Source organism: Prionailurus bengalensis, chromosome F2 (genome assembly GCF_016509475.1).
Source record: "Prionailurus bengalensis isolate Pbe53 chromosome F2, Fcat_Pben_1.1_paternal_pri, whole genome shotgun sequence".
In the NCBI taxonomy this organism is placed as follows: Eukaryota; Metazoa; Chordata; class Mammalia; order Carnivora; family Felidae; genus Prionailurus; species Prionailurus bengalensis.
The window spans coordinates 17,213,984-17,234,590 of NC_057353.1; the positions used below are offsets into that span (position 1 = coordinate 17,213,984).

The 20,607-nt window shown below is 36.9% G+C and overlaps 1 protein-coding gene across 4 annotated transcripts in view; it reads left to right on the top strand.

Moving 5' to 3' along the window:
• Positions 1 to 20,607, top strand: part of LOC122496028 (serine/threonine-protein kinase Sgk3) — a 142,572-nt gene that overhangs the window by 79,597 nt on the left and 42,368 nt on the right. For all 4 annotated transcript variants that reach the window (XM_043602215.1, XM_043602214.1, XM_043602216.1 and 1 more), the window contains exons 3-5: positions 2,000 to 2,083; positions 6,735 to 6,807; positions 18,816 to 18,891. In XM_043602215.1, the coding sequence (XP_043458150.1) occupies positions 2,000 to 2,083; positions 6,735 to 6,807; positions 18,816 to 18,891 (233 nt within the window). The remainder of the gene's footprint in view (positions 1 to 1,999; positions 2,084 to 6,734; positions 6,808 to 18,815; positions 18,892 to 20,607) is intronic.

The window sequence follows — 20,607 nt, forward strand, 5'->3', positions numbered from 1 at the left end:
TAGGAAGCCAGCATAAGTAATTCAAGAAGCTTGCAATCATCTAAACATAAATTTCTGATCCTTTGGTAGCAGTCCTACTTCCAGTCCAATCTGATCCTAAATGCTCTACGAGATGAATCTGTAGTTAAGTCTTAGAAACATGGTGCAGCTTCACTGGCACCTTGACCAGGTTCTTTATTCTCTACTTCCGCATTCTCTCCTTATGAACAATTATCATTTCACAAACAAACAAATCTTACATCCAGCAGCTTCCTCTAAGAGAACTTGATGCCTTTTGGTTAAGACCAGAAGAGCCATGTTACCACCCATCATCACATGTGGCTCATGTAGGGGCCTGGATCCTCTTTTTCTCTTAGCCTATACGTAATACATCACTTACTCAGGTGACTGATACCAGTGACTTTGTTTCACCTTTCAGGTGAGGCCTTATCCTCTCCTATGGAGGAATGTGGCTTTACATTCTGGGACGCCTCTCACTGTGGCTTGTTAAGGTGACCGTATCTCACACAGTGCTATAGAGTTCATATGTTGTAATCACATGCAGTATCAGAGAAGTGCTTTTCTCACAGTATTTTCTCTAACTATGAACTTGTGAATATAGCTTCCAATATTTTATGGGAAAGGATAGTTTATACATATTTGTATGCCTATCTTCTAAAATAAACCTGGTTTACTCTAAGTTGCCTAATAGACTGTGGACAACTATTGTAAACCCAAAAGCAACTCCTATTTCTGTAATTCATACCCCAAGTCATGCATTAGTGAGCCTTTCCTCAAATGCATGGATTCTTGTTATTTTTCTCCTTTGAATGACACAAGATCTCTGGGGTCCCAAACCATTGTCTCTATGTTACTATGATACTCTGAGAGTATCTGTGGGATGCATTATAAGAATCAATTCTGGGATGTGAGGGCGATCTGGCTGCGACATCTGTCACCCCATTGATCGCCAGGTTGATTCGGCTGATCTGGCTGGCTAGGCGGGTGTCCCCTTCCTCCCTCACCGCTCCATGTGCGTCCCTCCCGAAGCTGCGCGCTCGGTCGAAGAGGACGACCTTCCCCGATAGAGGAGGACCGTTCTTCGGTCAAGGGTATACGAGTAGCTGCGCTCCCCTGCTAGAACCTCCAAACAAGCTCTCAAGGTCCATTTGTAGGAGAACGTAGGGTAGTCAAGCTTCCAAGACTCCAGACACATCCAAATGAGGCGCTGCACGTGGCAGTCTGCCTTTCTAAAAAAAAAAAAAAAAAAAAAGAATCAATTCTGTGTTATAATTGTTGATGATTTGATACTGGTTCTGGTACATGAAGGGTTAGAAGATTTAAATTTTAGTCACATAAGTCTATGAATTTGGGCAAGTTATTTGACTTTTTTGGGACATCATTTCCTTACATATATACTAGGGGTTATAATATTTGTTCTGCTTACTTCATAGCATTGTTGACTATGGTTATATGAAATTATGTGTATGTGAAATTATTAAACATATGTAAGACGATAGTAAATACGAAGGTAAATTTCTAGTTTGAAAAATACTGTGTACAAGATGATCTGGAGGGAGCAGAACTAATCATTGAGTCTTTACTATGTGCCAGGCGTCACTTTTGAAAATACTTTATAATTTCAGGATAATGGTTACTGCTAGGGAAGAAGAGAGGAAAGTGGCATCAATTGAATCTATAATATTAGAAAAATTGGGGGGGAAATCTGAAACAAGAATGGCAAAATGTTAGAATTCAGAAGTTCTAAATGAGTTCACAGGTGTTCACTGTGTTATTGTCTGAAACTATGGAAATATTTCATAACATTTAAAAAATAAAATATCAAGAAGATGAAGTAAGTCTTTCAGCTGGTATACTTGTGTATTTTGGAGAATTGTGTATAAACATGAATGTCTAATATCAGTTTCATGAGTATGAAAACAAGTTATTTGCCTGTTAAATAGCTAATGGGTTTTTTTTTTGCGGTCAAGTTTTGTTATGCTATGTTTTATTTCCACAGGTTTATAAAGTTTTGGTCTCAGTGGGCAGGAGTGAGTGGTTTGTCTTCAGGAGATATGCAGAGTTTGATAAACTTTACAATACTGTAAGTAAATGTCAGTCTTAATGATTTTTATTTAAAACAAAACATCTGAGGGGCATCTTGACTGGCTCAGTCAGAAGAACATGTGACTCTTGATCTCAGGGTCGTGAGTTTGAGCCCCGCCTTGGGTGTAAATTACTTAAACAAAGCTTTAAAAAATTAAAATAAAAAATAGAACATCTGAGAAAACTTGCAAATAAGAGAGATTTATTTGAGTGATTAAATAATATTCAGATAGAGAAGCAGAAAAGGGTATGAGATTCTTCAAAAGCATCCAAACCTTGGAATTCCTACAAAGAAGGGTGGAGAGAGGATTGTTGAGAAATTCCAAATAAACTGTTGAAGATAGGGAAACTAGATCCAGCTTAAAATACATCTTAATGTCAGAATATTAGAAATAAATTCTGGGCATGTGGGTAGCTTAGTTGGTTAAGTGTCTGACTCTTGATTGGCTCAGGTCATGATCTCATGGTTCTTGAGATCGACCCCTGCGTTAGGCTCTGTGCTGACAATGAGGAACCTGCTTGGGATTCTGTCTCTCCCTTGTTCTCTTGCTCTCTCAAAATACATAAACTTAAAAAAAAAAAAAAAGAAAAAAGAAAAGAATTTCTTTTACTACCTCTCTAATAACTGTTAATCATCTTGTTATTTCTGGTTAAATTGCCTAGCTATTAGATTTAGGTCTGAAAGTTTGTCATAAGCTTACCCTCCTTCCATAGTTTCATTCTTGGTTTAGGGATAAGTCTTTGGTTCCAGATTTTAAGTAGCTAATACAATTAAAATGTATATGGACTTTCATAAGTTCTGACAGTAGGGTGGGGGGTGAGGAGTGTGGGAGCATTAGCTATTTAAATAACTAAAACCTGTATATTCAAAATTCAAATATTAAATACTATTTTTAATCCAGTGTTTTTGTAATTACAAATACTCCCTAAAGTAGGAAGCAAGAGCACCATGGTCATTTTAACATATCAGGCCAGATCTATGCAGGGACCAGTGTTTGTAGAGTGTGTTGCCTCTAGTCATACATACCTTGGAGGCCAAAGAATACCACCTGAGTTGGTCATTATAAACCCCAGATTATAAAGACAGCTCTGGATTCCAGTTTTTGCTTCAGTTAAGAAAAAAAGACGGGGCGCCTGGGTGGCGCAGTCGGTTGAGCGTCCGACTTCAGCCAGGTCACGATCTTGCGGTCCGTGAGTTCGAGCCCCGCATCAGGCTCTGGGCTGATGGCTCAGAGCCTGGAGCCTGTTTCTGATTCTGTGTCTCCCTCTGTCTCTGCCCCTCCCCCGCTCATGCTCTGTCTCTCTCTGTCCCAAAAATAAATAAACGTTGAAAAAAAAATTAAAAAAAAAAAAAAGAAAAGAAATTCTTCAAATCCCAAATTTAATTTTTTTCTGGCCTAAGAATAAAAAGGAGTTTCCTTCTGTATTTAATAAGTGGTAGATTACCAGGCATCCTTCAGAAAAAAATTCTTTCATATTTAAGGTAATTTTTTTCAATTTTCTTAACCCTGTCTCTTGATTTTAAAAATAGGGTTAAATAGATACATAAGTCTGTAACTAACCATTTGTAAGATACTTTGTTATTACTTTTAAAAATTTATTTATTTTGAGAGAGAGGGAGAGAACTAGTGGGGGAGGGGCAGAGAGAAAGGAGGACAGAGAATTCGAACCTGGCTCTATGCTGACAACAGAGAGCCCGATATGGGGCTTGAATTCACAAACCGTGAGATCATGACCTGAGCCAAAGTCCACTGAGCCACCCAGGTGCCCCTGGTAAGATACTTACAGGGGAAGTTAAGTGTGTCTCAGTTAAGAGATAAATTACTTCCTAAATGGGCCAGAATGAACCAAACGTTGTATAGCTGTACAACATCTCATGTTCTGTTAAGTCATGAAATTTAGGCTTTTCATTCATCTCTATTTAGCATTTCACTATATTTCTTCCAAATAATATTCAAATGCTTTGCTAGTTAAAATTGAACTTTTAAAATAATACTTCAGTATTTTTAAATGGTATTTTTTCCAATGTAAAATTAATATATATTCTAGAAAATCTGGAATATGGAGGAAAATACATATTTAAGTTTAAAAATCACCTAAGGGGTACCTGGGTGGCTCAGTGAGTTAAGGGTCTGACTTCTGCTCAGGTCATGATCTATTGTATGGTTCACGAGTTTGAGGCCCGCATCAGCCTCTGTGCTGACAGCTTAGAGCCTGGAGCCTGCTTTGGAGTCTGTGTCTCCCTCGCTCCCTGCTCCTCCCCCACTCATGTTCTGTCTCTTTCTCCCTCTAAAAAAAAATTTTTTAATCACCTAAAACATACTGCTACTCAGAGATAACTAGTGTTTTTACTGTGCTTTTTTTCTTTAATTTTTCTTTAATACATACGTAACTGAACTTTGTATATATATTTTTAAAGTGCTTAATCAAAGGATATTGAGACAGCGTTTTTTACTTTAGAGACAAAATAATAGCCAAAAAGAGTTTCTACATGAAGATCTTTTCTGCAATGTTGAGTGATTTAAAAAAAAAAAAAAGTTTATATTGGAGGCTGGGTGAGGGTTGAATTGCCAGTTCTAGTTGAAATTCTTGGATACCATTATATACATGATCAGCATTTTTTGAGGATTGTACAGATTTGACCGTAGCTATTATGATGGTAACATAACACACACACACATACACACAGAGATGATTTATATAAACTTCTTAGAGAAATAAGGTCAAATTTTGTTTAGTGAACTACTAATAACTGAAAATCTGAGATTTCTTTCTGTATTTTGATTAAAAGATTATATGGGCCAGAATTAGCTTCTAAATGTGTTTGCTTCTGTAGAACTATTCATAAGAAGGAGGAATGTCAGGGATGTCACCTAACAGCTCAGCAGTGTGGAAATCTGCATGAGTAAAAAGCCATCCTAATGTCATGATGGTTTCATGATTTAAGTAGCCAGAGATTAATTAAGTAGAGTGTTAATATTTGAGTATCTTTCAGTATAAAGGTAAAGTAGGACAGTGTGTTTGGGGCACCTTCCCCCCCCACCCCCCCGCCATGATCACTTTCATTCTTTTTCCATCATACACCCCATCTTAAGCTTTTTGCAGAAAATTTTCCTTAATATATAGTTGAGTTTTTATCCTTCCCCCTCATTTTTGCTTCATTTCTCTTCCTTTTTTCTTTTTTTCTTATTTCCCCCATTTTCTCTGTCTCTCTGTTTTTCTGTAACTCCTCTAATTCTGCCTCCTGTGGTGACAGGCAAAGCAAAGAACAGGGGAATGGTACCAGTTGTGTTCTTTGAAACCACGGAAGTGAGGTTAAACCTGGCCTGGATTACCCTAAGTTTGAAAACACAAATTCTTTCCTTGTGCTCCTTTTAGAATAAAAGAAAAAACAAAAAGTAAAATACCCAATTTGTAAACATTTTGATCATATAAATGTATTTTTATGAGTGTAGTTTGCATTTAAAATTTTTGTTGTAGAAATTGTTGAACATATACAGAAGTAGAATAGTACTACAAACACAGAAAATAATATAACGTACCATCCAGCTACAGCAGTTACAGATACATGGCCATTCTGGTTTTATCTCTGTCCCTAGCCTGTCCTCTGTAATTTTGAAGCAAATTTAAGACTTCGTATCATTTCATCTGTAAATATTTTTGTATTCATCTCTGAAAAGATCTTTAAAAAATAGGGTACTATTATCACACCTGAATATAATTAACAATAACATCTTAATATCAAATATTCAGTCAGTGCTTATATGACTGGTTGATAAATCTATAAACTGTCTTTTGGTGACTGAGTTTCCCTGTCCGCCTCTCTTTTCTTTCCTTTATGATTTTTCATTGAAAAAGCAGGGTCAATTGTCTACAAATTTTTCAGTCTGGATTGTGCTGACAGCATACTCATGGTGTAGAGTGATTAATACATTCTTCTATTCTTTGTATTTCCTGACAGTTGGTAGTTAGGGATGTAGTTTATGTGTGTGTGTGTGGTTTTTTTTGACGTCAAACTTAAAAATGAGTGTTAATCCACATTTATGACTTTACTGCCCCGCATTTAATGTCTCCAGGGCCAAGTTCTTTGGGGATAAGCAAATCTGATAAACAAATGTATTAAAATATGAATAAGGGGAAGGCTAGAGCAGAAGATATTGAAAGCAAAATTCATCAGGTTTCTTAGAAAACAATTGTCAGTAGCATGTTCATATAGAAAGAACACAAAGGTCACAACTTCTCTTGAGGCAATAAACAGTGAGTAACATGTATTCAAAGCTTATACTCCAGGTTTTTGTCTAAGCACTTAACCTAAATGATTTCCTTTAAGGCTCTCAACAGATGTGTAAGGTAAGTGCTAAAATCATCTCCATTTTACAGACAAGAAAACTGAAGCACAGAAATGTTAAGTAACTTATCCAGGGTCACAAAGATACTAAATGTTCTCTTGGGACAAAATAGGATGATTAGTCAGACTAATGGTATTTTATTGGTATAATTTAATATTGTATATTTGATCATTATATACTTTAAAAGTATGTCTTATTGATGGAATTTCTTGAAAATCAGATTGTAATTTGTTTTGGTACGTGTATAACTAGAAGACTTAGAAAATTAAGTTCATATAATGTTATTTTTTTAAATTCTAGTTAAAGAAACAATTTCCTGCTATGGCCCTGAAGATTCCTGCCAAGAGAATATTTGGTGATAACTTTGACCCAGGTAAGCAATAACTTTACAGACCTGCTGTAAGTGATGGTTGAAGTTTGAAGAAGTAGTTAATGTGTTTGTTGTGCTATATAGTAGTACAAGTCTTCACAAAGCTATTTGATCTCATGTTCTATGAAAATAATAGCTCAGGAAGGTGCTCTCTGTGTACCAGGCATTGTTTTAAACACTTAACATGCTTTAATTGATTCAGTGGTCACAAAAATCCTTTGAAGCAGGTGTTCTTATTCTCATCATCGCTCTTCTATAGATAAGGAAACCCAGGTACATTTAGATTAATTAATTTGCCCAGAGTCACAGGTATTAAGTGTCTCATTTAAAAGTTAATTCAAGCAGTCTGGCTTCAGGTAAATTTATTGGTCATTAAGGATAATTTGTGTACTTTTCTAACCATGAAGGACATTCTTTGTTACATCCAGAAACATTTATTAAATACATAGTCTGTACACAGCACCTTGCAGGCCTCTGAATGGAATACTAAGATAATGTCCTATTATTTACTCTTAGGGAGCTTAATGACACATAGATCTCAGGAGTCTGGAGCTATATGTCTCAAGCCTCAAGCCTGGAACTTTTTTCACTGGAATCCATAATATCAATCCAGTCACAAATGGCTACATACAGAGGGACAGAAGGAAGGTTCTTTATCTGCCAGATAATCTCCTTATGCAGATTAGAAAAGCCATCTGTGCCACAGGTGAATCCTGACAAGCTAGAGTGCAGTCCATCCTCATCTATCTTACCTCTGTAACTAATTCACTTATAACCTTGTAACCTATTACACCTTTTATTCCTTACATGTGTGCTTTCTTGGCTCACTACTCAAAATATAAGCTCTCACGTCACTTAGGATATCCTAACTGTGCCTCCTGTCTGCAACTTAGCCTTATATCATTTCTTGCCCTCTCAAACCTTTTCACTGTGCCCTGTGGTATTCTGTCCACGATTAACAAACTTCTTTTTATCTTCCATCTTTTTCATATTTCTTTCATACTTTTGCTTTAATTAAACTTAGGTTTTCCCTGTGGCTGTTTCTCCCTCTCAACTGGAGGCTCTTAATTATTTTATACTTTATGAACCTTAGGATTGGAGAGGCTGCTCACTTTCCCTATCGTAGGTAGAATTTTTTTCTCTTGGAAGAATTTAGCACACTTTATTGTCATTGCCAGTGTGTCTTGTCTAGTTGTAAATTTTATGAACATTGGTACTTTGTCTTTTTTATTGATTTATAGTGCCTGGTAGATCTTAGGTTTTTAGTAAATATTACTTAAATACATGAATTCATTAATAAAGAGAAGCAAATAAAAAGGAAAAAGAGAGAAAGCAAGAGAAGATTGAGTCACCACAACAAAACCAGATAGTACTTTCTGTAGAATTGATTCTATAGGCCAGTGCCTTTATACTGATTTTGCTTTTAGCTGCAGAACACTTATGTCCCAAGGAAATCTTCCACAGAAAATGTTATGTGTAGAACAAATAAAAATGAGGCTGCTTTGTTGGTACAGCAGTAAAGTATATCTGTGGAGCACAGGTTGAAAACCATCATCATGGGCAACATGTGGGTCTTAGAGTTATTTGGGTGAGGTGAATATGAAATACAACGTGAAACCGACTGTGGGTAATATACAGTAGGCACAGCAGAGAGAAGAGACAGGATGGAGAATGGGAAACTGCGTAAGCGAATATTCCAGTAGTCCTCATGTTAAATAATTAGAACCAGGACTAGGGTGGAAATGGGCTAACAAATGAGTTCGTATGTAGGAATTCTTTTAAGGAAAGATCTGTAAGAAATCTTGGTGATTGCTTAAGTAAAGGAGATCTAGAGAAGAGAATGAGAGATAATTGAGGTGTCAGGACTGGGTGAATGAGAGAATTAATTAATTTGAAGTGGCAGAAGGACATCTGAGGAATCCAGCTATGTGTTGCTGAATGGAGACTTGAATTCAGGCTGGAGTTCTGGAGAGCCCTTAGTTGAATCCTAATGATAGAATCGTTTCATTTTATCACAGGAAGAAGACAAAGAGATAAAAACCTGCAACTTCCTTCTTTAGGGCAAAATCCCAGATAGAATGCCCTGTAGTATTTATGTTCTGGTAGATTAATTTGATACAAAAAAAATAGATTTTTATTGAAGAACAATTTGAAATCTATCCAGAGCATATTGTATATGACTTGGCAACAGCGTAATGGACCATATGTCACAGAGATCTGGAAAGCTCTTTATTGGGGAGATCAAATCTAAGCCATACTCAAACAATCACAGAGTGACAAGATGCTCATTTGATTAGGCTTTGGGGAAACAGGCATATTTTGTTAGTGGGAATGATAAGTGGTACAATCCATATAGAAGGGAATTGGGTAGTATTTAGCAAAACTATATATGCATTTCAATGTGACCAGGAAATCACATATCTAGGAATCTGTTCCAAAGATAAACTGCATATGAAATGATGTGTATGTAAGACTGTTTATTGTGGCATTATTCTTAATAGCAAGAACTGGAAACAACTGAAATATCCTTCCAACCTTGGAATATGATGCAGCTTTAAAAAAGAATGAGCAAGCCCTTTGTGCATTATAGTAGAGTGATCTCCAAAACACATTTTTCAGTGGAAAAGACAAAGTACAGATATGTATAATATATCTTTTTTGTATTGGAAAAGGTATAGAAATAATGGAAGAATAAACTGAAAAACTAAAAACTAGTGACTTTAAGGAGCAGGAAGAGGCCAGTGGGAGGCAAATGGGATAGAAGTTAGATGTTCCTGAATAAGTCTTGTTTATAGCTTTGACTTTGGAATGATGTGCATATTTTAAATATATTTAAGAACAAAAATAAAATACAATAATAAAGCGATCTCTAACAAACTGAAGGAAAAAATCTAACTCTATTTTGATTGGTAGTGGAAACATGGACAATAATTATCTTAAATGACTTCAAAACAGAATTTTTACTGAATAGTCCTCCTGGGATGTATGCTAAGAACAAAAAAGATGTACAGAAAATTTTACACTGCATCCAACAATCTTATTGTTATAATATGGAATTGTTATTTGGTAATTATGTTACTCTCATGGGAACCAAAGTTTTAAACAAGAAGAAAGAAAAACAGATTTTAAATAAAAATCTTACGATTTTTAACTTAATTTGGAAATACAGTTTGAAGTCATGATTTTTTTTTCATTTTTTTTAATGTTTATTTTTGAGAGAGAGAGAGACAGAGTGTCAGCATGGGAGGGACAGAGAGAGAGGGAGACACAGAATCCAAAGCAGGCTCCAGGTTCTGAGTTGTCAGCACAGAGCCGGATGTGGGCTCAAACTCATACACTGTGAGATCATGACCTGAGCCAAAGTGGGATGCTTAACCCACTGAACCACGCAGACATCCCATGATTTATTTTTTCTAAAACAACACATATTTCCTAGCTCTTACCTCTGGAAATGCCTAAAACAGCAACAAATAGCAGTGAACATTCCTAGCGTCCAGGTTGTAATCTCCAAATACCATTTCCCCCTTAAAGCAACCAGAGTTCCATGGAAAAACAGTGATTCTAGATCTGGGGCAAGAAATGTAGAAGATGGCCCTAGGACATCTTGCCTAAAAAGCAATGAAGCCATACAAGATTACTAAGATTTTATCAAAAGGATGCAGGAACTCAATTGATGGGGCTTTCATTGGCCAAAGATGGAACAGTTAGAGCACGAGGAAAGAATTTGCCCTGTTAACCTACTTCATGCTTGACAGCCGTTGTGCAGAGCTTTTCCATATATCTCTCTTGAGTTCTTTTGTGTGTAGCTTAAGAGCATGTCTCCATGTTCTTTTTTTTTCACTTTTTTATTCTGGTGGTTGCCAACATCTATAAAATAAGTTTTACATATTTGAAGGTAGATTTCAAGGGTTATTTCTGCCTATACTTTTCAAAGTTAAAATTTCATTTTCAATTTAAGGATCTTTCCGTAGAGTGCAGAGAGATAGCTATACTCTTTATATTTTGAATGGTTTAATATCAAGCCTTTTGCCAATAGGACGCTAAGGTCAATATGTAAACTACGTACTGGGTTTTTTTGAAGTTTAAAAAAAAAGTTTATTTTATCTTAATTATTTAAAAAAAAAGTACAAGGTAATTAAAATCAGTGTGAATCAAGTAAGAAACAGAGCATATGAATTTTAGAAACTACGAATGTTAGAATATATAATTGTTTAGTTATTTATTCACAAAAACATCAATTAAGTAACTCTCATTACACTGTGTTAAGGGCTAAAGAGGGCTAAGTTTTTTTAAAGGCATGACCCTTCAGTGGCTTACATAGAAACTGCTTTGGCTGGGTGGCCCAGTTAAGCATCCGACTCTTGATTTCAGTTCAGGTCATGATCTCACAGTTTGTGGTGTCGAGCCCCACATTGGGCTCCACACTGACAGTACAGAGTCAGCTTGGGATTCTCTCCCTCTCTCTCTGCCCCTCCCCCGCTCACTTGCTCTCCCTCTCTTAAAAAAAAAAAAGTTAAAAGAAACCATTTTTATTTCTTTTAACTTTTACTAATTTAAGAGAAATAGATTCATACAAGATAAAAAGACAATTCCCCATTGTTATTCTAGTCTTTGAGTTCTGGTGAGGCCTAGATGTCATACCCAGCTAGTTCTTTATAAAACTTGATGTAGATACCAGTGCCTTACAAAATTTTTCTTGGTGCAGTTGTGAATGGGATCAGTTTCTTTATTTGTCTTTCTGTTGCTTCATTATTAGTGTATAAGAATGCAACTGATTTCTGTACATTGATTTTGTATCCTGCAACTTTGCTGAATTCATGTATCAGTTCTAGCAGACTTTTGGTGGAGTCTATCGGATTTTCCATGTATAATATCATGCCATCTGCAAAAAGTGAAAGCTTGATTTGATCTTTGCCAATTTTGATGCCTTTGATTTCCTTGTGTTGTCTAATTGCTGATGCTAGCACTTCCAACACTATGTTAAACAACAGCGGTGAGAGTGTACATCCCTGTCATGTTCCTGATCTCAGGGAAAAAGCTCTCAGTGTTTCCCCATTGAGGATGATGTTAGCTGTGGGCTTTTCATAAATGGCTTTTATGATCTTTAAGTATGTTCCTTCTATCCCGACTTTCTCAAGGGTTTTTATTAAGAAAGTTGCTGAATTTTGTCAAAGGCCTTTTCTGCATTGATTGACAGGATCATATGGTTCTTATCTTTTCTTTTATTGTGATGTATCACATTGATTTGCGAATGTTGAACCAGCCCTGCATCCCAGGAATGAATCCCACTTGATCATGGTGAATAATTCTTTTTATATGCTGTTGAATTTGATTTGCTAGTATCTTATTGAGAATTTTTGCATCCATAGTCATCAGAGATATGGGCCTGTAGTTCTCTTTTTTTACTGGGTCCCTGTCTGATTTAGGAATCAAAGTAATACTGGCTTCATAGAATGAGTCTGGAAGTTTTCCTTCCCTTTCAATTTTTTGGAATAGCTTGAGAAGGATAGGTATTATCTCTGCTTTAAACGTCTGGTAGAACTCCCCTGGGAAGCCATCTGGTCCTGGACTCTTATTTGTTGTGAGATTTTTGATGACTGATTCAATTTCTTTGCTGGTTATGGGTCTCTTCAAGCTTTCTATTTCCTCCTGATTGAGTTTTGGAAGCATGTGGGTGTTTAGGAATTTGTCCATTTCTTCCAGGTTGTCCAATTTGTTGGCATATAATTTTTCATAGTATTCCCTGATAATTGCTTGTATCTCTGAGGGATTGGTTGTAATAATTCCATTTTCATTCATGATTTTATCTATTTGGGTCATCTCCCTTTTCTTTTTGAGAAGCCTGGCTAGAGGTTTGTCAATTTTGTTTATTTTTTCAGAAAACAACTCTTGGTTTCATTGATCTGCTCTACAGTTTTTTTAGATTCTATATTGTTTATTTCTGCTCTCATCTTTATTATTTCTCTTCTTCTGCTGGATTTAGGCTGTCTTTGCTGTTCTGCTTTTATTTCCTTTAGATGTGCTATTAGATTTTGTATTTGGGATTTTTCTTGTTTCTTGAGATAGGCCTGGATTGCAATGTATTTTCCTCTCAGGACTGCCTTCGCTGCATCCCAAAGCATTTGGATTGTTGTCTTTTCATTTTCGTTTGTTTCCATATATTTTTTAATTTCTTCTCTAATTGCCTGGTTGACCCACTCATTCGTTAGTAGGGTGTTCTTTAACCTCCATGCTTTTGGAGGTTTTCCAGACTTTTTCCTGTGGTTGATTTCAAGCTTCATAGCATTGTGGTCTGAAAGTATGCATGGTATGATTTCAATTCTTGTATAACTTATGAAGGGCTGTTTTGTGACCCAGTATATGGTCTATCTTGGAGAATGTTCCATGTGCACTCGAGAAAAAAGTATATTCTGTTGTTTTGGGATGCAGAGTTCTAAATATATCTGTCAAGTCCATCTGACCCAATGTATCATTCAGGGCCCTTGTTTCTTTATTGACCATGTGTCTAGATGATCTGTCCATTTCTGTAAGTGGAATGTTAAAGTCCCCTGCAATTACCACATTCTTATCAATAAGGTTGCTTATGTTTGTGAGTAATTGTTTTATATATTTGGGGGCTCCTGTATTTGGCACATAGACATTTATAATTGTTAGCTCTTCCTGATGGATAGACCCTGTGATTATTATATAATGCCCTTCTTCATCTCTTGTTACAGCCTTTAATTTAAAGTCTAGTTTGTTTGATATAAATATGGCTACTCCAGCTTTCTTTTGGCTTCTGGTGGCATGATAAATAGTTCTCTATCCCCTCACTCTCAATCTGAAAGTGTCCTCAGGTCTAAAATGAGTCTCTTGTAGACAGCAAATAGATGGGTCTTGTTTTTTTATCCATTCTGATACCCTGTGTCCTTTGGTTGGCACATTTAGTCCATTTACATTCAGTGTTATTATAGAAAGATATGGGTTTAGAGTCATTGTGATGTCCGTAGGTTTCATGCTTGTAGCGATGTCTCTGGTACTTTGTCTCACAGGATCCCCCTTAGGATCTCTTGTAGGGCTGGTTTAGTGGTGATGAATTCCTTCAGTTTTTGTTTGTTTGGGAAGACCTTTATCTCTCCTTCTATTCTAAATGACAGACTTGCTGGATAAAGGATTCTCGGCTGCATATTTTTTCTGTTCATCACATTGAAGATCTCCTGCCATTCCTTTCCGGCCTGCCAAGTTTCAGTAGAGAGATCCGTCACGTGTCTTATAGGTGTCCCTTTATATGTTAGAGCACGTTTATCTCTAGCTGCTTTCAGAATTTTCTCTTTATCCTTGTATTTTGCCAGTTTCACTATGATATGTCGTGCAGAATATCGATTCAAGTTATGTCTGACGGGAGTTCTCTGTGCCTCTTGGATTTCAATGCCTTTTTCCTTCCCCAGATCAGGGAAGTTCTCAGCTATTATTTCTTCAAGTACCCCTTCAGCACCTTTCCCTCTCTCTTCCTCCTCTGGGATACCAATTATGTGTAGATTATTTTTCTTTAGTGCATCACTTAGTTCTCTAATTTTCCCTTCATACTCCTGGATTTTTTTATCTCTTTTTCTCAGCTTCTTCTTTTTCCATAATTTTATCTTCTAGTTCACCTATTCTCTCCTCTGCCTCTTAAGTCCGAGCCGTGGTTTTCTCCATTTTATTTTGCAGTTCATTGATAGCATTTTTTAGCTCCTCCTGGCTGTTCCTTAATCCCTTGATCTCTGTAGCAATAGATTGTCTGCTGTCCTCTATACTGTTTTCAAGCCCAGCGATTAATTTTATGACTATTATTCTAAATTCACTTTGTGTTATATTGTTTAAATCCTTTTTGATCAGTTCGTTAGCTGTTGTTATTTTCTGGACGTTTTTCTGAGGGGAATTCTTCCGTTTGGTCATTTTGGATAGTCCCTGGAGTGGTGCGGACCTGCAGGGCACTTCCCCTGTGCTGTGGTGTATAACTGGAGTTGGTGGGTGGGGCCGCAGTCAGTCCTGATGTCTGCCCCCAGCCCACCGCTGGGGCCACAGTCAGACTGGTGTGTGCCTTCTCTTCCCCTCTCCTAGGGGCGGGATTCACTGTGGGGTGGCGTGGCCTGTCTGGGCTACTTGCACACTGCCAGGGTTGTGGTGCTGGGGATCTGGCGTATTAGCCGTTTCGGGAGGGGCCCTGTGGCACTGGGAGAGAGTCAGACCCGCCGGAGGGATGGATCCACAGAAGCACAACGTTGGGTGTTTGCGCGGTGCAAGCAAGTTCCCTGGCAGGAACTGGTTCCCTTTGGGATTTTGGCTGGGGGATGGGCGAGGGAGATTGAAATTTTTCTTAAACGCTAGTCTCTAGGTAGGGTTGGGAGCCTCTTTTCTGGTATCGTAGCAGCTTTTGAAATCTCCATTCCCTTGGTGGGGCTTGAACTCACAAACTGTGAGATCGTGACCTGAGCCAAAGTTGTATGCTTAACCTTGGTATGCCCAATTGTAGTGATTTCTTTAAATTTGTCTTCCACTAAATTTGTCTTCCTCCTATCTTTGAGGATAGATACCATGACTTAGTTAAACATTTTTATAAATTTCTGGTGCCTTGTACAGTACAAAATGTGTAATAGGTGATTGGTGAACAAATGAATACATGCATGCCATTGGTGAATACAAATGGAACACATGTGTGCCATTTTCAACTAGTCACTTGTTCTGGAAAGTCTGCCTAGTACTAGGTTAAAGATTTTAAATATCTCTCACAGAACTTAAATTTTCAAATAGTTGAGGATTCTGAATTAGGTACGTTAATTTCATTAGCCAGTCTTTCTCTTTTTTTCCCTTCTTTTCTGGATGACTTCTATTTCAAATCACAAAATGTTACAGCTAGAAAGAGAGCTTACAGATCATCTAATTCTATCCCCTGCTTGATAGACTACAGAAGGGAGGAGTTTGTGATTATAAAAACAGGCAGTGGTATCTGAGACTCAGTTACATCTAAGACTCTAACTCCAGTGTTGTTTAACTGTGGCAGGCTGTTTTTTAAAATGCTGCTATTGTTATAACAATAGTATAAATAGTATAATAACTATTTATAATAATAATACAATAATTTAATAGTAGTAGCAATAGTAATAACTGCTATTATTTGAGTTCCTTCCTGTAAAGTAGCTCTTTTACCTCTATTTCATGCATGAGGAAAATAGAGAGTTAGCAAGGTTAAGACACTGTCCCCAGCCACACAGCTAATAAATGATAGAATTACATTCATCTGGTTTGTTCTCTTTCACTTCACTCTATTGTCTGGTTTATGCATGGTACCTTTAGAAACAAAATTTACAATCTTTTATGTTCATGTTATTTTAAAATGAAAAATTACTTGTTTGGAACATTACAAAAATCTTAACTTTGTTTCCTAATCTGAAAGGTGTGGGTTAAGACTAAAGAATCTCCGTGGTCCCCATGGGCTCTAAAACTCCTTTGATGATGAAAATAGGTCACTCTGGCCACCAGTAGCAGTATTAGCACTAAAACTCTAGGTTTCCTCAAATCAAGAGTTTGATGATGTTTTTACCCTATCCTACGGTATTGGAAATTGGGTCCTCCTGGTTCATTTTCTTGAAACAGTGAAATGACAGAGAAATCGGTGTAGGTCGGTTTCATACTTACTGTGGAGACTGAAGCTTTCATTTTGTCTAAACATTGAGTTCTTTTCAGTCTCTAACTGAAACTTCTTGAATGACAACAGATACATTCATATAAGTTCTTAGAGAGATTTTTAAAAATATCTCTTTCCAACTATAATTCTTAAAGATAATATGTCAGCTTTATGTAAACTTTTGGAATTTATCCAGCAATGAGCTTGTTAGCCATTTCAGTTTTACCTGGAATTTTTTCAGATATTTGCATGCTTAATGTTGATCTAAAAATTAAGTGTGGAATTTCCCCTAAACTCTGACCACTGTAGGCCTCTTTTTCCATTTATTGACTTCTTTGTTTTCTTATGTCAGGCTTTCTGTAGGGCCTTTAAAACTTTAAAATCAGTAATGGAAGTGGAAAGCACTTAGCCACAGCATAGGATGTAGTTCACAAAGGAAGGAAAATTACAGTTGGTCTCCCAATATAAAATGTACTTTTAGTAAGTCTCCGTAGAACAATTTAAAGCTGTTTCCTTATAATCATTAGATTTTCTCTAAATATTTCAAATGTAGTCATTCATTTTAGTTTTCTCCCTTATGTTAACTTACTAAGCTCAGTTCCTGAAAAATAACTGTTTCAAGTATAGTTTCTAATGTAAACCTTGCATATGCTTTACTGTCTTGTGATAACAAGGAATGCCCTTGGAAGAGTTTTATAAGATACTTTCCTGAGGGGGTGCCTGGGTGGCTCAGTCAGTTGAGTGTCCGACTTCGGCTCAGGTCATGATCTCACGGTTCGTGGGTTTGAGCCCCACATTGGACTCTGTGCTGACAGCTCAGAGCCTGTAGCCTGCTTCAGATTCTGTCTTCCCCTCTCTCTCTGTCCTTCCCCTGCTCACACTCTGTCAGTCTCTCTCTTGAAAAATAAATAAAAACATTAAAAAAAATTTTTTTTTAAAGATACGTTCCTGAAATTCTTCAAGAAATTCACAGTTGAACAAGAAGAAAATACTAAGTGCATCTGATCTAAGAGACCGGATCTAATTCTGATTGTTCTTTTATAGCCATACCTTACATTTAAGAAATGGAAATAAACCTATGTGACTAGAAACAACCTATAATTTTGGTGTCAAACGCTATACATTAAAAGCTTTATTGAGTAAAAATAATTGTATTGAACCAAAACTCATTTTTAAGTTGAATATTGTTTCCAGATTTTATTGAGACGTTCACCAAGTGTCCTCTTTTTCCATTTTTAGAGTATATCTCTTAAGAATCAGGATTTATGATGATGGATTTTTAACCCCACAACAACAAATAACAAAACCATGAAAGTAGTTAAAGATTGTGTTATCTCTTCCAGGCATTCTACTGTAAACTTATATGCGTTCTCTCAATCCTATAACAGAATTACTAGGTATAAATGTTATCCTCATTTTACAAGTAAGGATTTAAGTCTTCGGTTCAACGTCAGTTAGCTAGCAAGTAGCAGAAACAAGATATTTGAATTAAGTTTTCTATTTCCAAGAAACTTTTGTGCTTAACCTTTATTGCTAAAACTACTCTTGCATGGTCCTTAATTATCAATAGTACAGACACTTCTGAAACTGCTGGACAGTTGTTCTTTAGGAGTGTTCCATTGTATCTTTCAAGGGATGTTAAGCAGCAGTTTTTTAGCAGCCAAATTTTGGTGATATTCAACCAGTTAATCACCATTCCCCAGTTACAAGGACTACTAGTAATTCTTGTTTTTTTTTATCTTAATTAGCAGGATTTTTCAGTCACCAGTGTCACAGTGTTAATTTTTATTCATTGCCTGGTAGTACTTGAGGAATTGGACAAAGCAAACCACCTTTCCACGTTTTGTTTTAATATTTGTTTTTAATGTTTGTTCATTTTGAGAGACAGAGAGACAGAGAGACAGAGCATGAGTGGGGGAGGGGCAGAGACAGACAGATAACGCAGAAGCCAAAGCAGGCTCCAGGCTCTGAGCTGTCAGCACAGAGCCTGATGTGGGGCTTGAACTCACGAGCTATGAGATCATGACCTGAGCGAAAGGTGGACGAATAACTGAGCCACCCAGGCACCCCTACCTCTCCAAGTTTTGTAATGTGTCTATTTAGAACCTAAAATAGGCATTTCTTTGGAGAGTTTTCTTTTGGGAGATATGTTTTCTGCTTGATTTTAATTTTATAATCATTGTATTTATAGATTTAAAAATATATATATTTCTAAATATTTCTTATTGTAGATCAGGAAACATGAATTAAATAGCTTCTTGATCAGAATTCACTGTCTTGTGCTTGTCTATTCTTATATAACTGTATTGATGATAATTACATAGTCTGATGTTAAATAATCCTAATAGTTTGTCTCTCTTAACAGATTTTATTAAACAAAGAAGAGCAGGACTGAATGAATTCATTCAGAACTTAGTTAGATATCCAGAACTTTACAATCAGTAAGTAATTTTTATTGTTTTAAAGAGGCGCTGAAACCAAACCTAAGAATAATGAATAAGCTACTGATCTAGACTTTATACGTTCTGTGGAATGTTACTGTGCTGTATATGTTTGTAAAATTATCAAGCTGTTTTTCCCTGGTATTCTTTTTTTTTTTTTTTTAACGTTTGTTTATTTTTGAGATAGAGACAGAGCATGAACGGGGGAGGGTCAGAGAGAGGGAGACACAGAATCTGAAACAGACTCCAGGCTCTGAGCTGTCAGCCCAGAGCCCGATGTGGGGCTTGAACCCACGGACTGCGAGATCATGACCTGAGCCGAAGTCGGCCGCTTAACGACTGAGCCACCCAGGCGCCCCTCCCTGGTATTCTTAAAACTCCTTTTCCTCCCATCAACTCAAGGCCCTGGTTATCTTCTTTCTTCCTTTTGTACTTGTATTAGTTTTGTAGATTAAACTTAAAAGAAATTTGCATAGCCCATAGTTAAGACATTTTTCTAACTATATTTGTTCATGTTATATTTATACTTGCATTCAAAAAGGATTTGTTAAATCACTATACTGTATACCTGAAACTAATATTACACTGTAATGTTAACTAACTGGAATTCAGATAAAACCTTTTTTTTTCAATATATTTTTTAACATTTATTCATTTTTGAGAGACAGAGACAGAGTATGAGCAGGGGAGGGGCAGAGAGAGAAGGAAACACAGAATCCGAAGCAGGCTCCAGGCTCTGAGCTGTCAGCACAGAGCCTGACACAGAGCTCGAACTCACGGACCACAAGATCATGACCTGAGCTGAAGTCAGATACTTAACTGACTGAGCCACCCAGGAGCCCCTAGATAAAACCTTTTTTTAAAAAGCATTTATGAAGTACCTGCTGTATGCATTGGTATATAAGGAGAACTTTCCAAAGGCATAGGCTAGTCTAGTGGGAGAAACAGACATGTAAATCAGCAATTAAAGGTAGGAAAGTTTTATGATAGAGGTGCTAGAAGATAATGGAGAAAAATGTGGCCAGCTTTTCTTCAGAGGAGGTCAGGCAAGGCTTCCTGGAATTTAAAGGATGTGCAGTTGTTCAGGAAAAGGTAGGGAGAGAGCATCCAGACAAAGGGGGCAGAATCTGCAAAAAGCCTGACATATTGAAGATACTTACATGTTTACATTTCATCTCATGTTAATGAGTTTAAGCTTCTTTCTGTAGGCCAGCAGCTCCTGATGAAGTCAGAAGTCAGCAGCTCCTGATGAAGTTCCTCTATAGGAACATATAGGTAGATCCATGGTTTGAGATGTGTTTTCAGTTGAGTTTGATAATTCATGGGTATTCATTATATTTATTATGATTTTTAATTTACATATATGTTACCTACATTATCTTATTTTTACAATTTTTTTTTTTTAATGTTCATCTTTGAGAGCAACAGAGAGCACAAGTGGGGAAGGGACAGAGAGAGAGGGAGACACAGAATCTGAAGCAGGCTCCAAGCTCTGAGCTGTCAGTACAGAGCCTGATGCGGGGCTCAAACTCACAAGCTGTGAGATCGTGACCTGAGCCAAAGTCAGACACTTAACCGACTGAGCCACCCAGGTGCCCCTTACATTGTTTTGTATATATAAAGTATTGTGTTCTAAGAAGAAGTAAAGGGGATAAAGTAAAATATCTGGGGAGCTTTTCCATAGCTCACCTATCTGTGTAGACATGAAGATTGCCT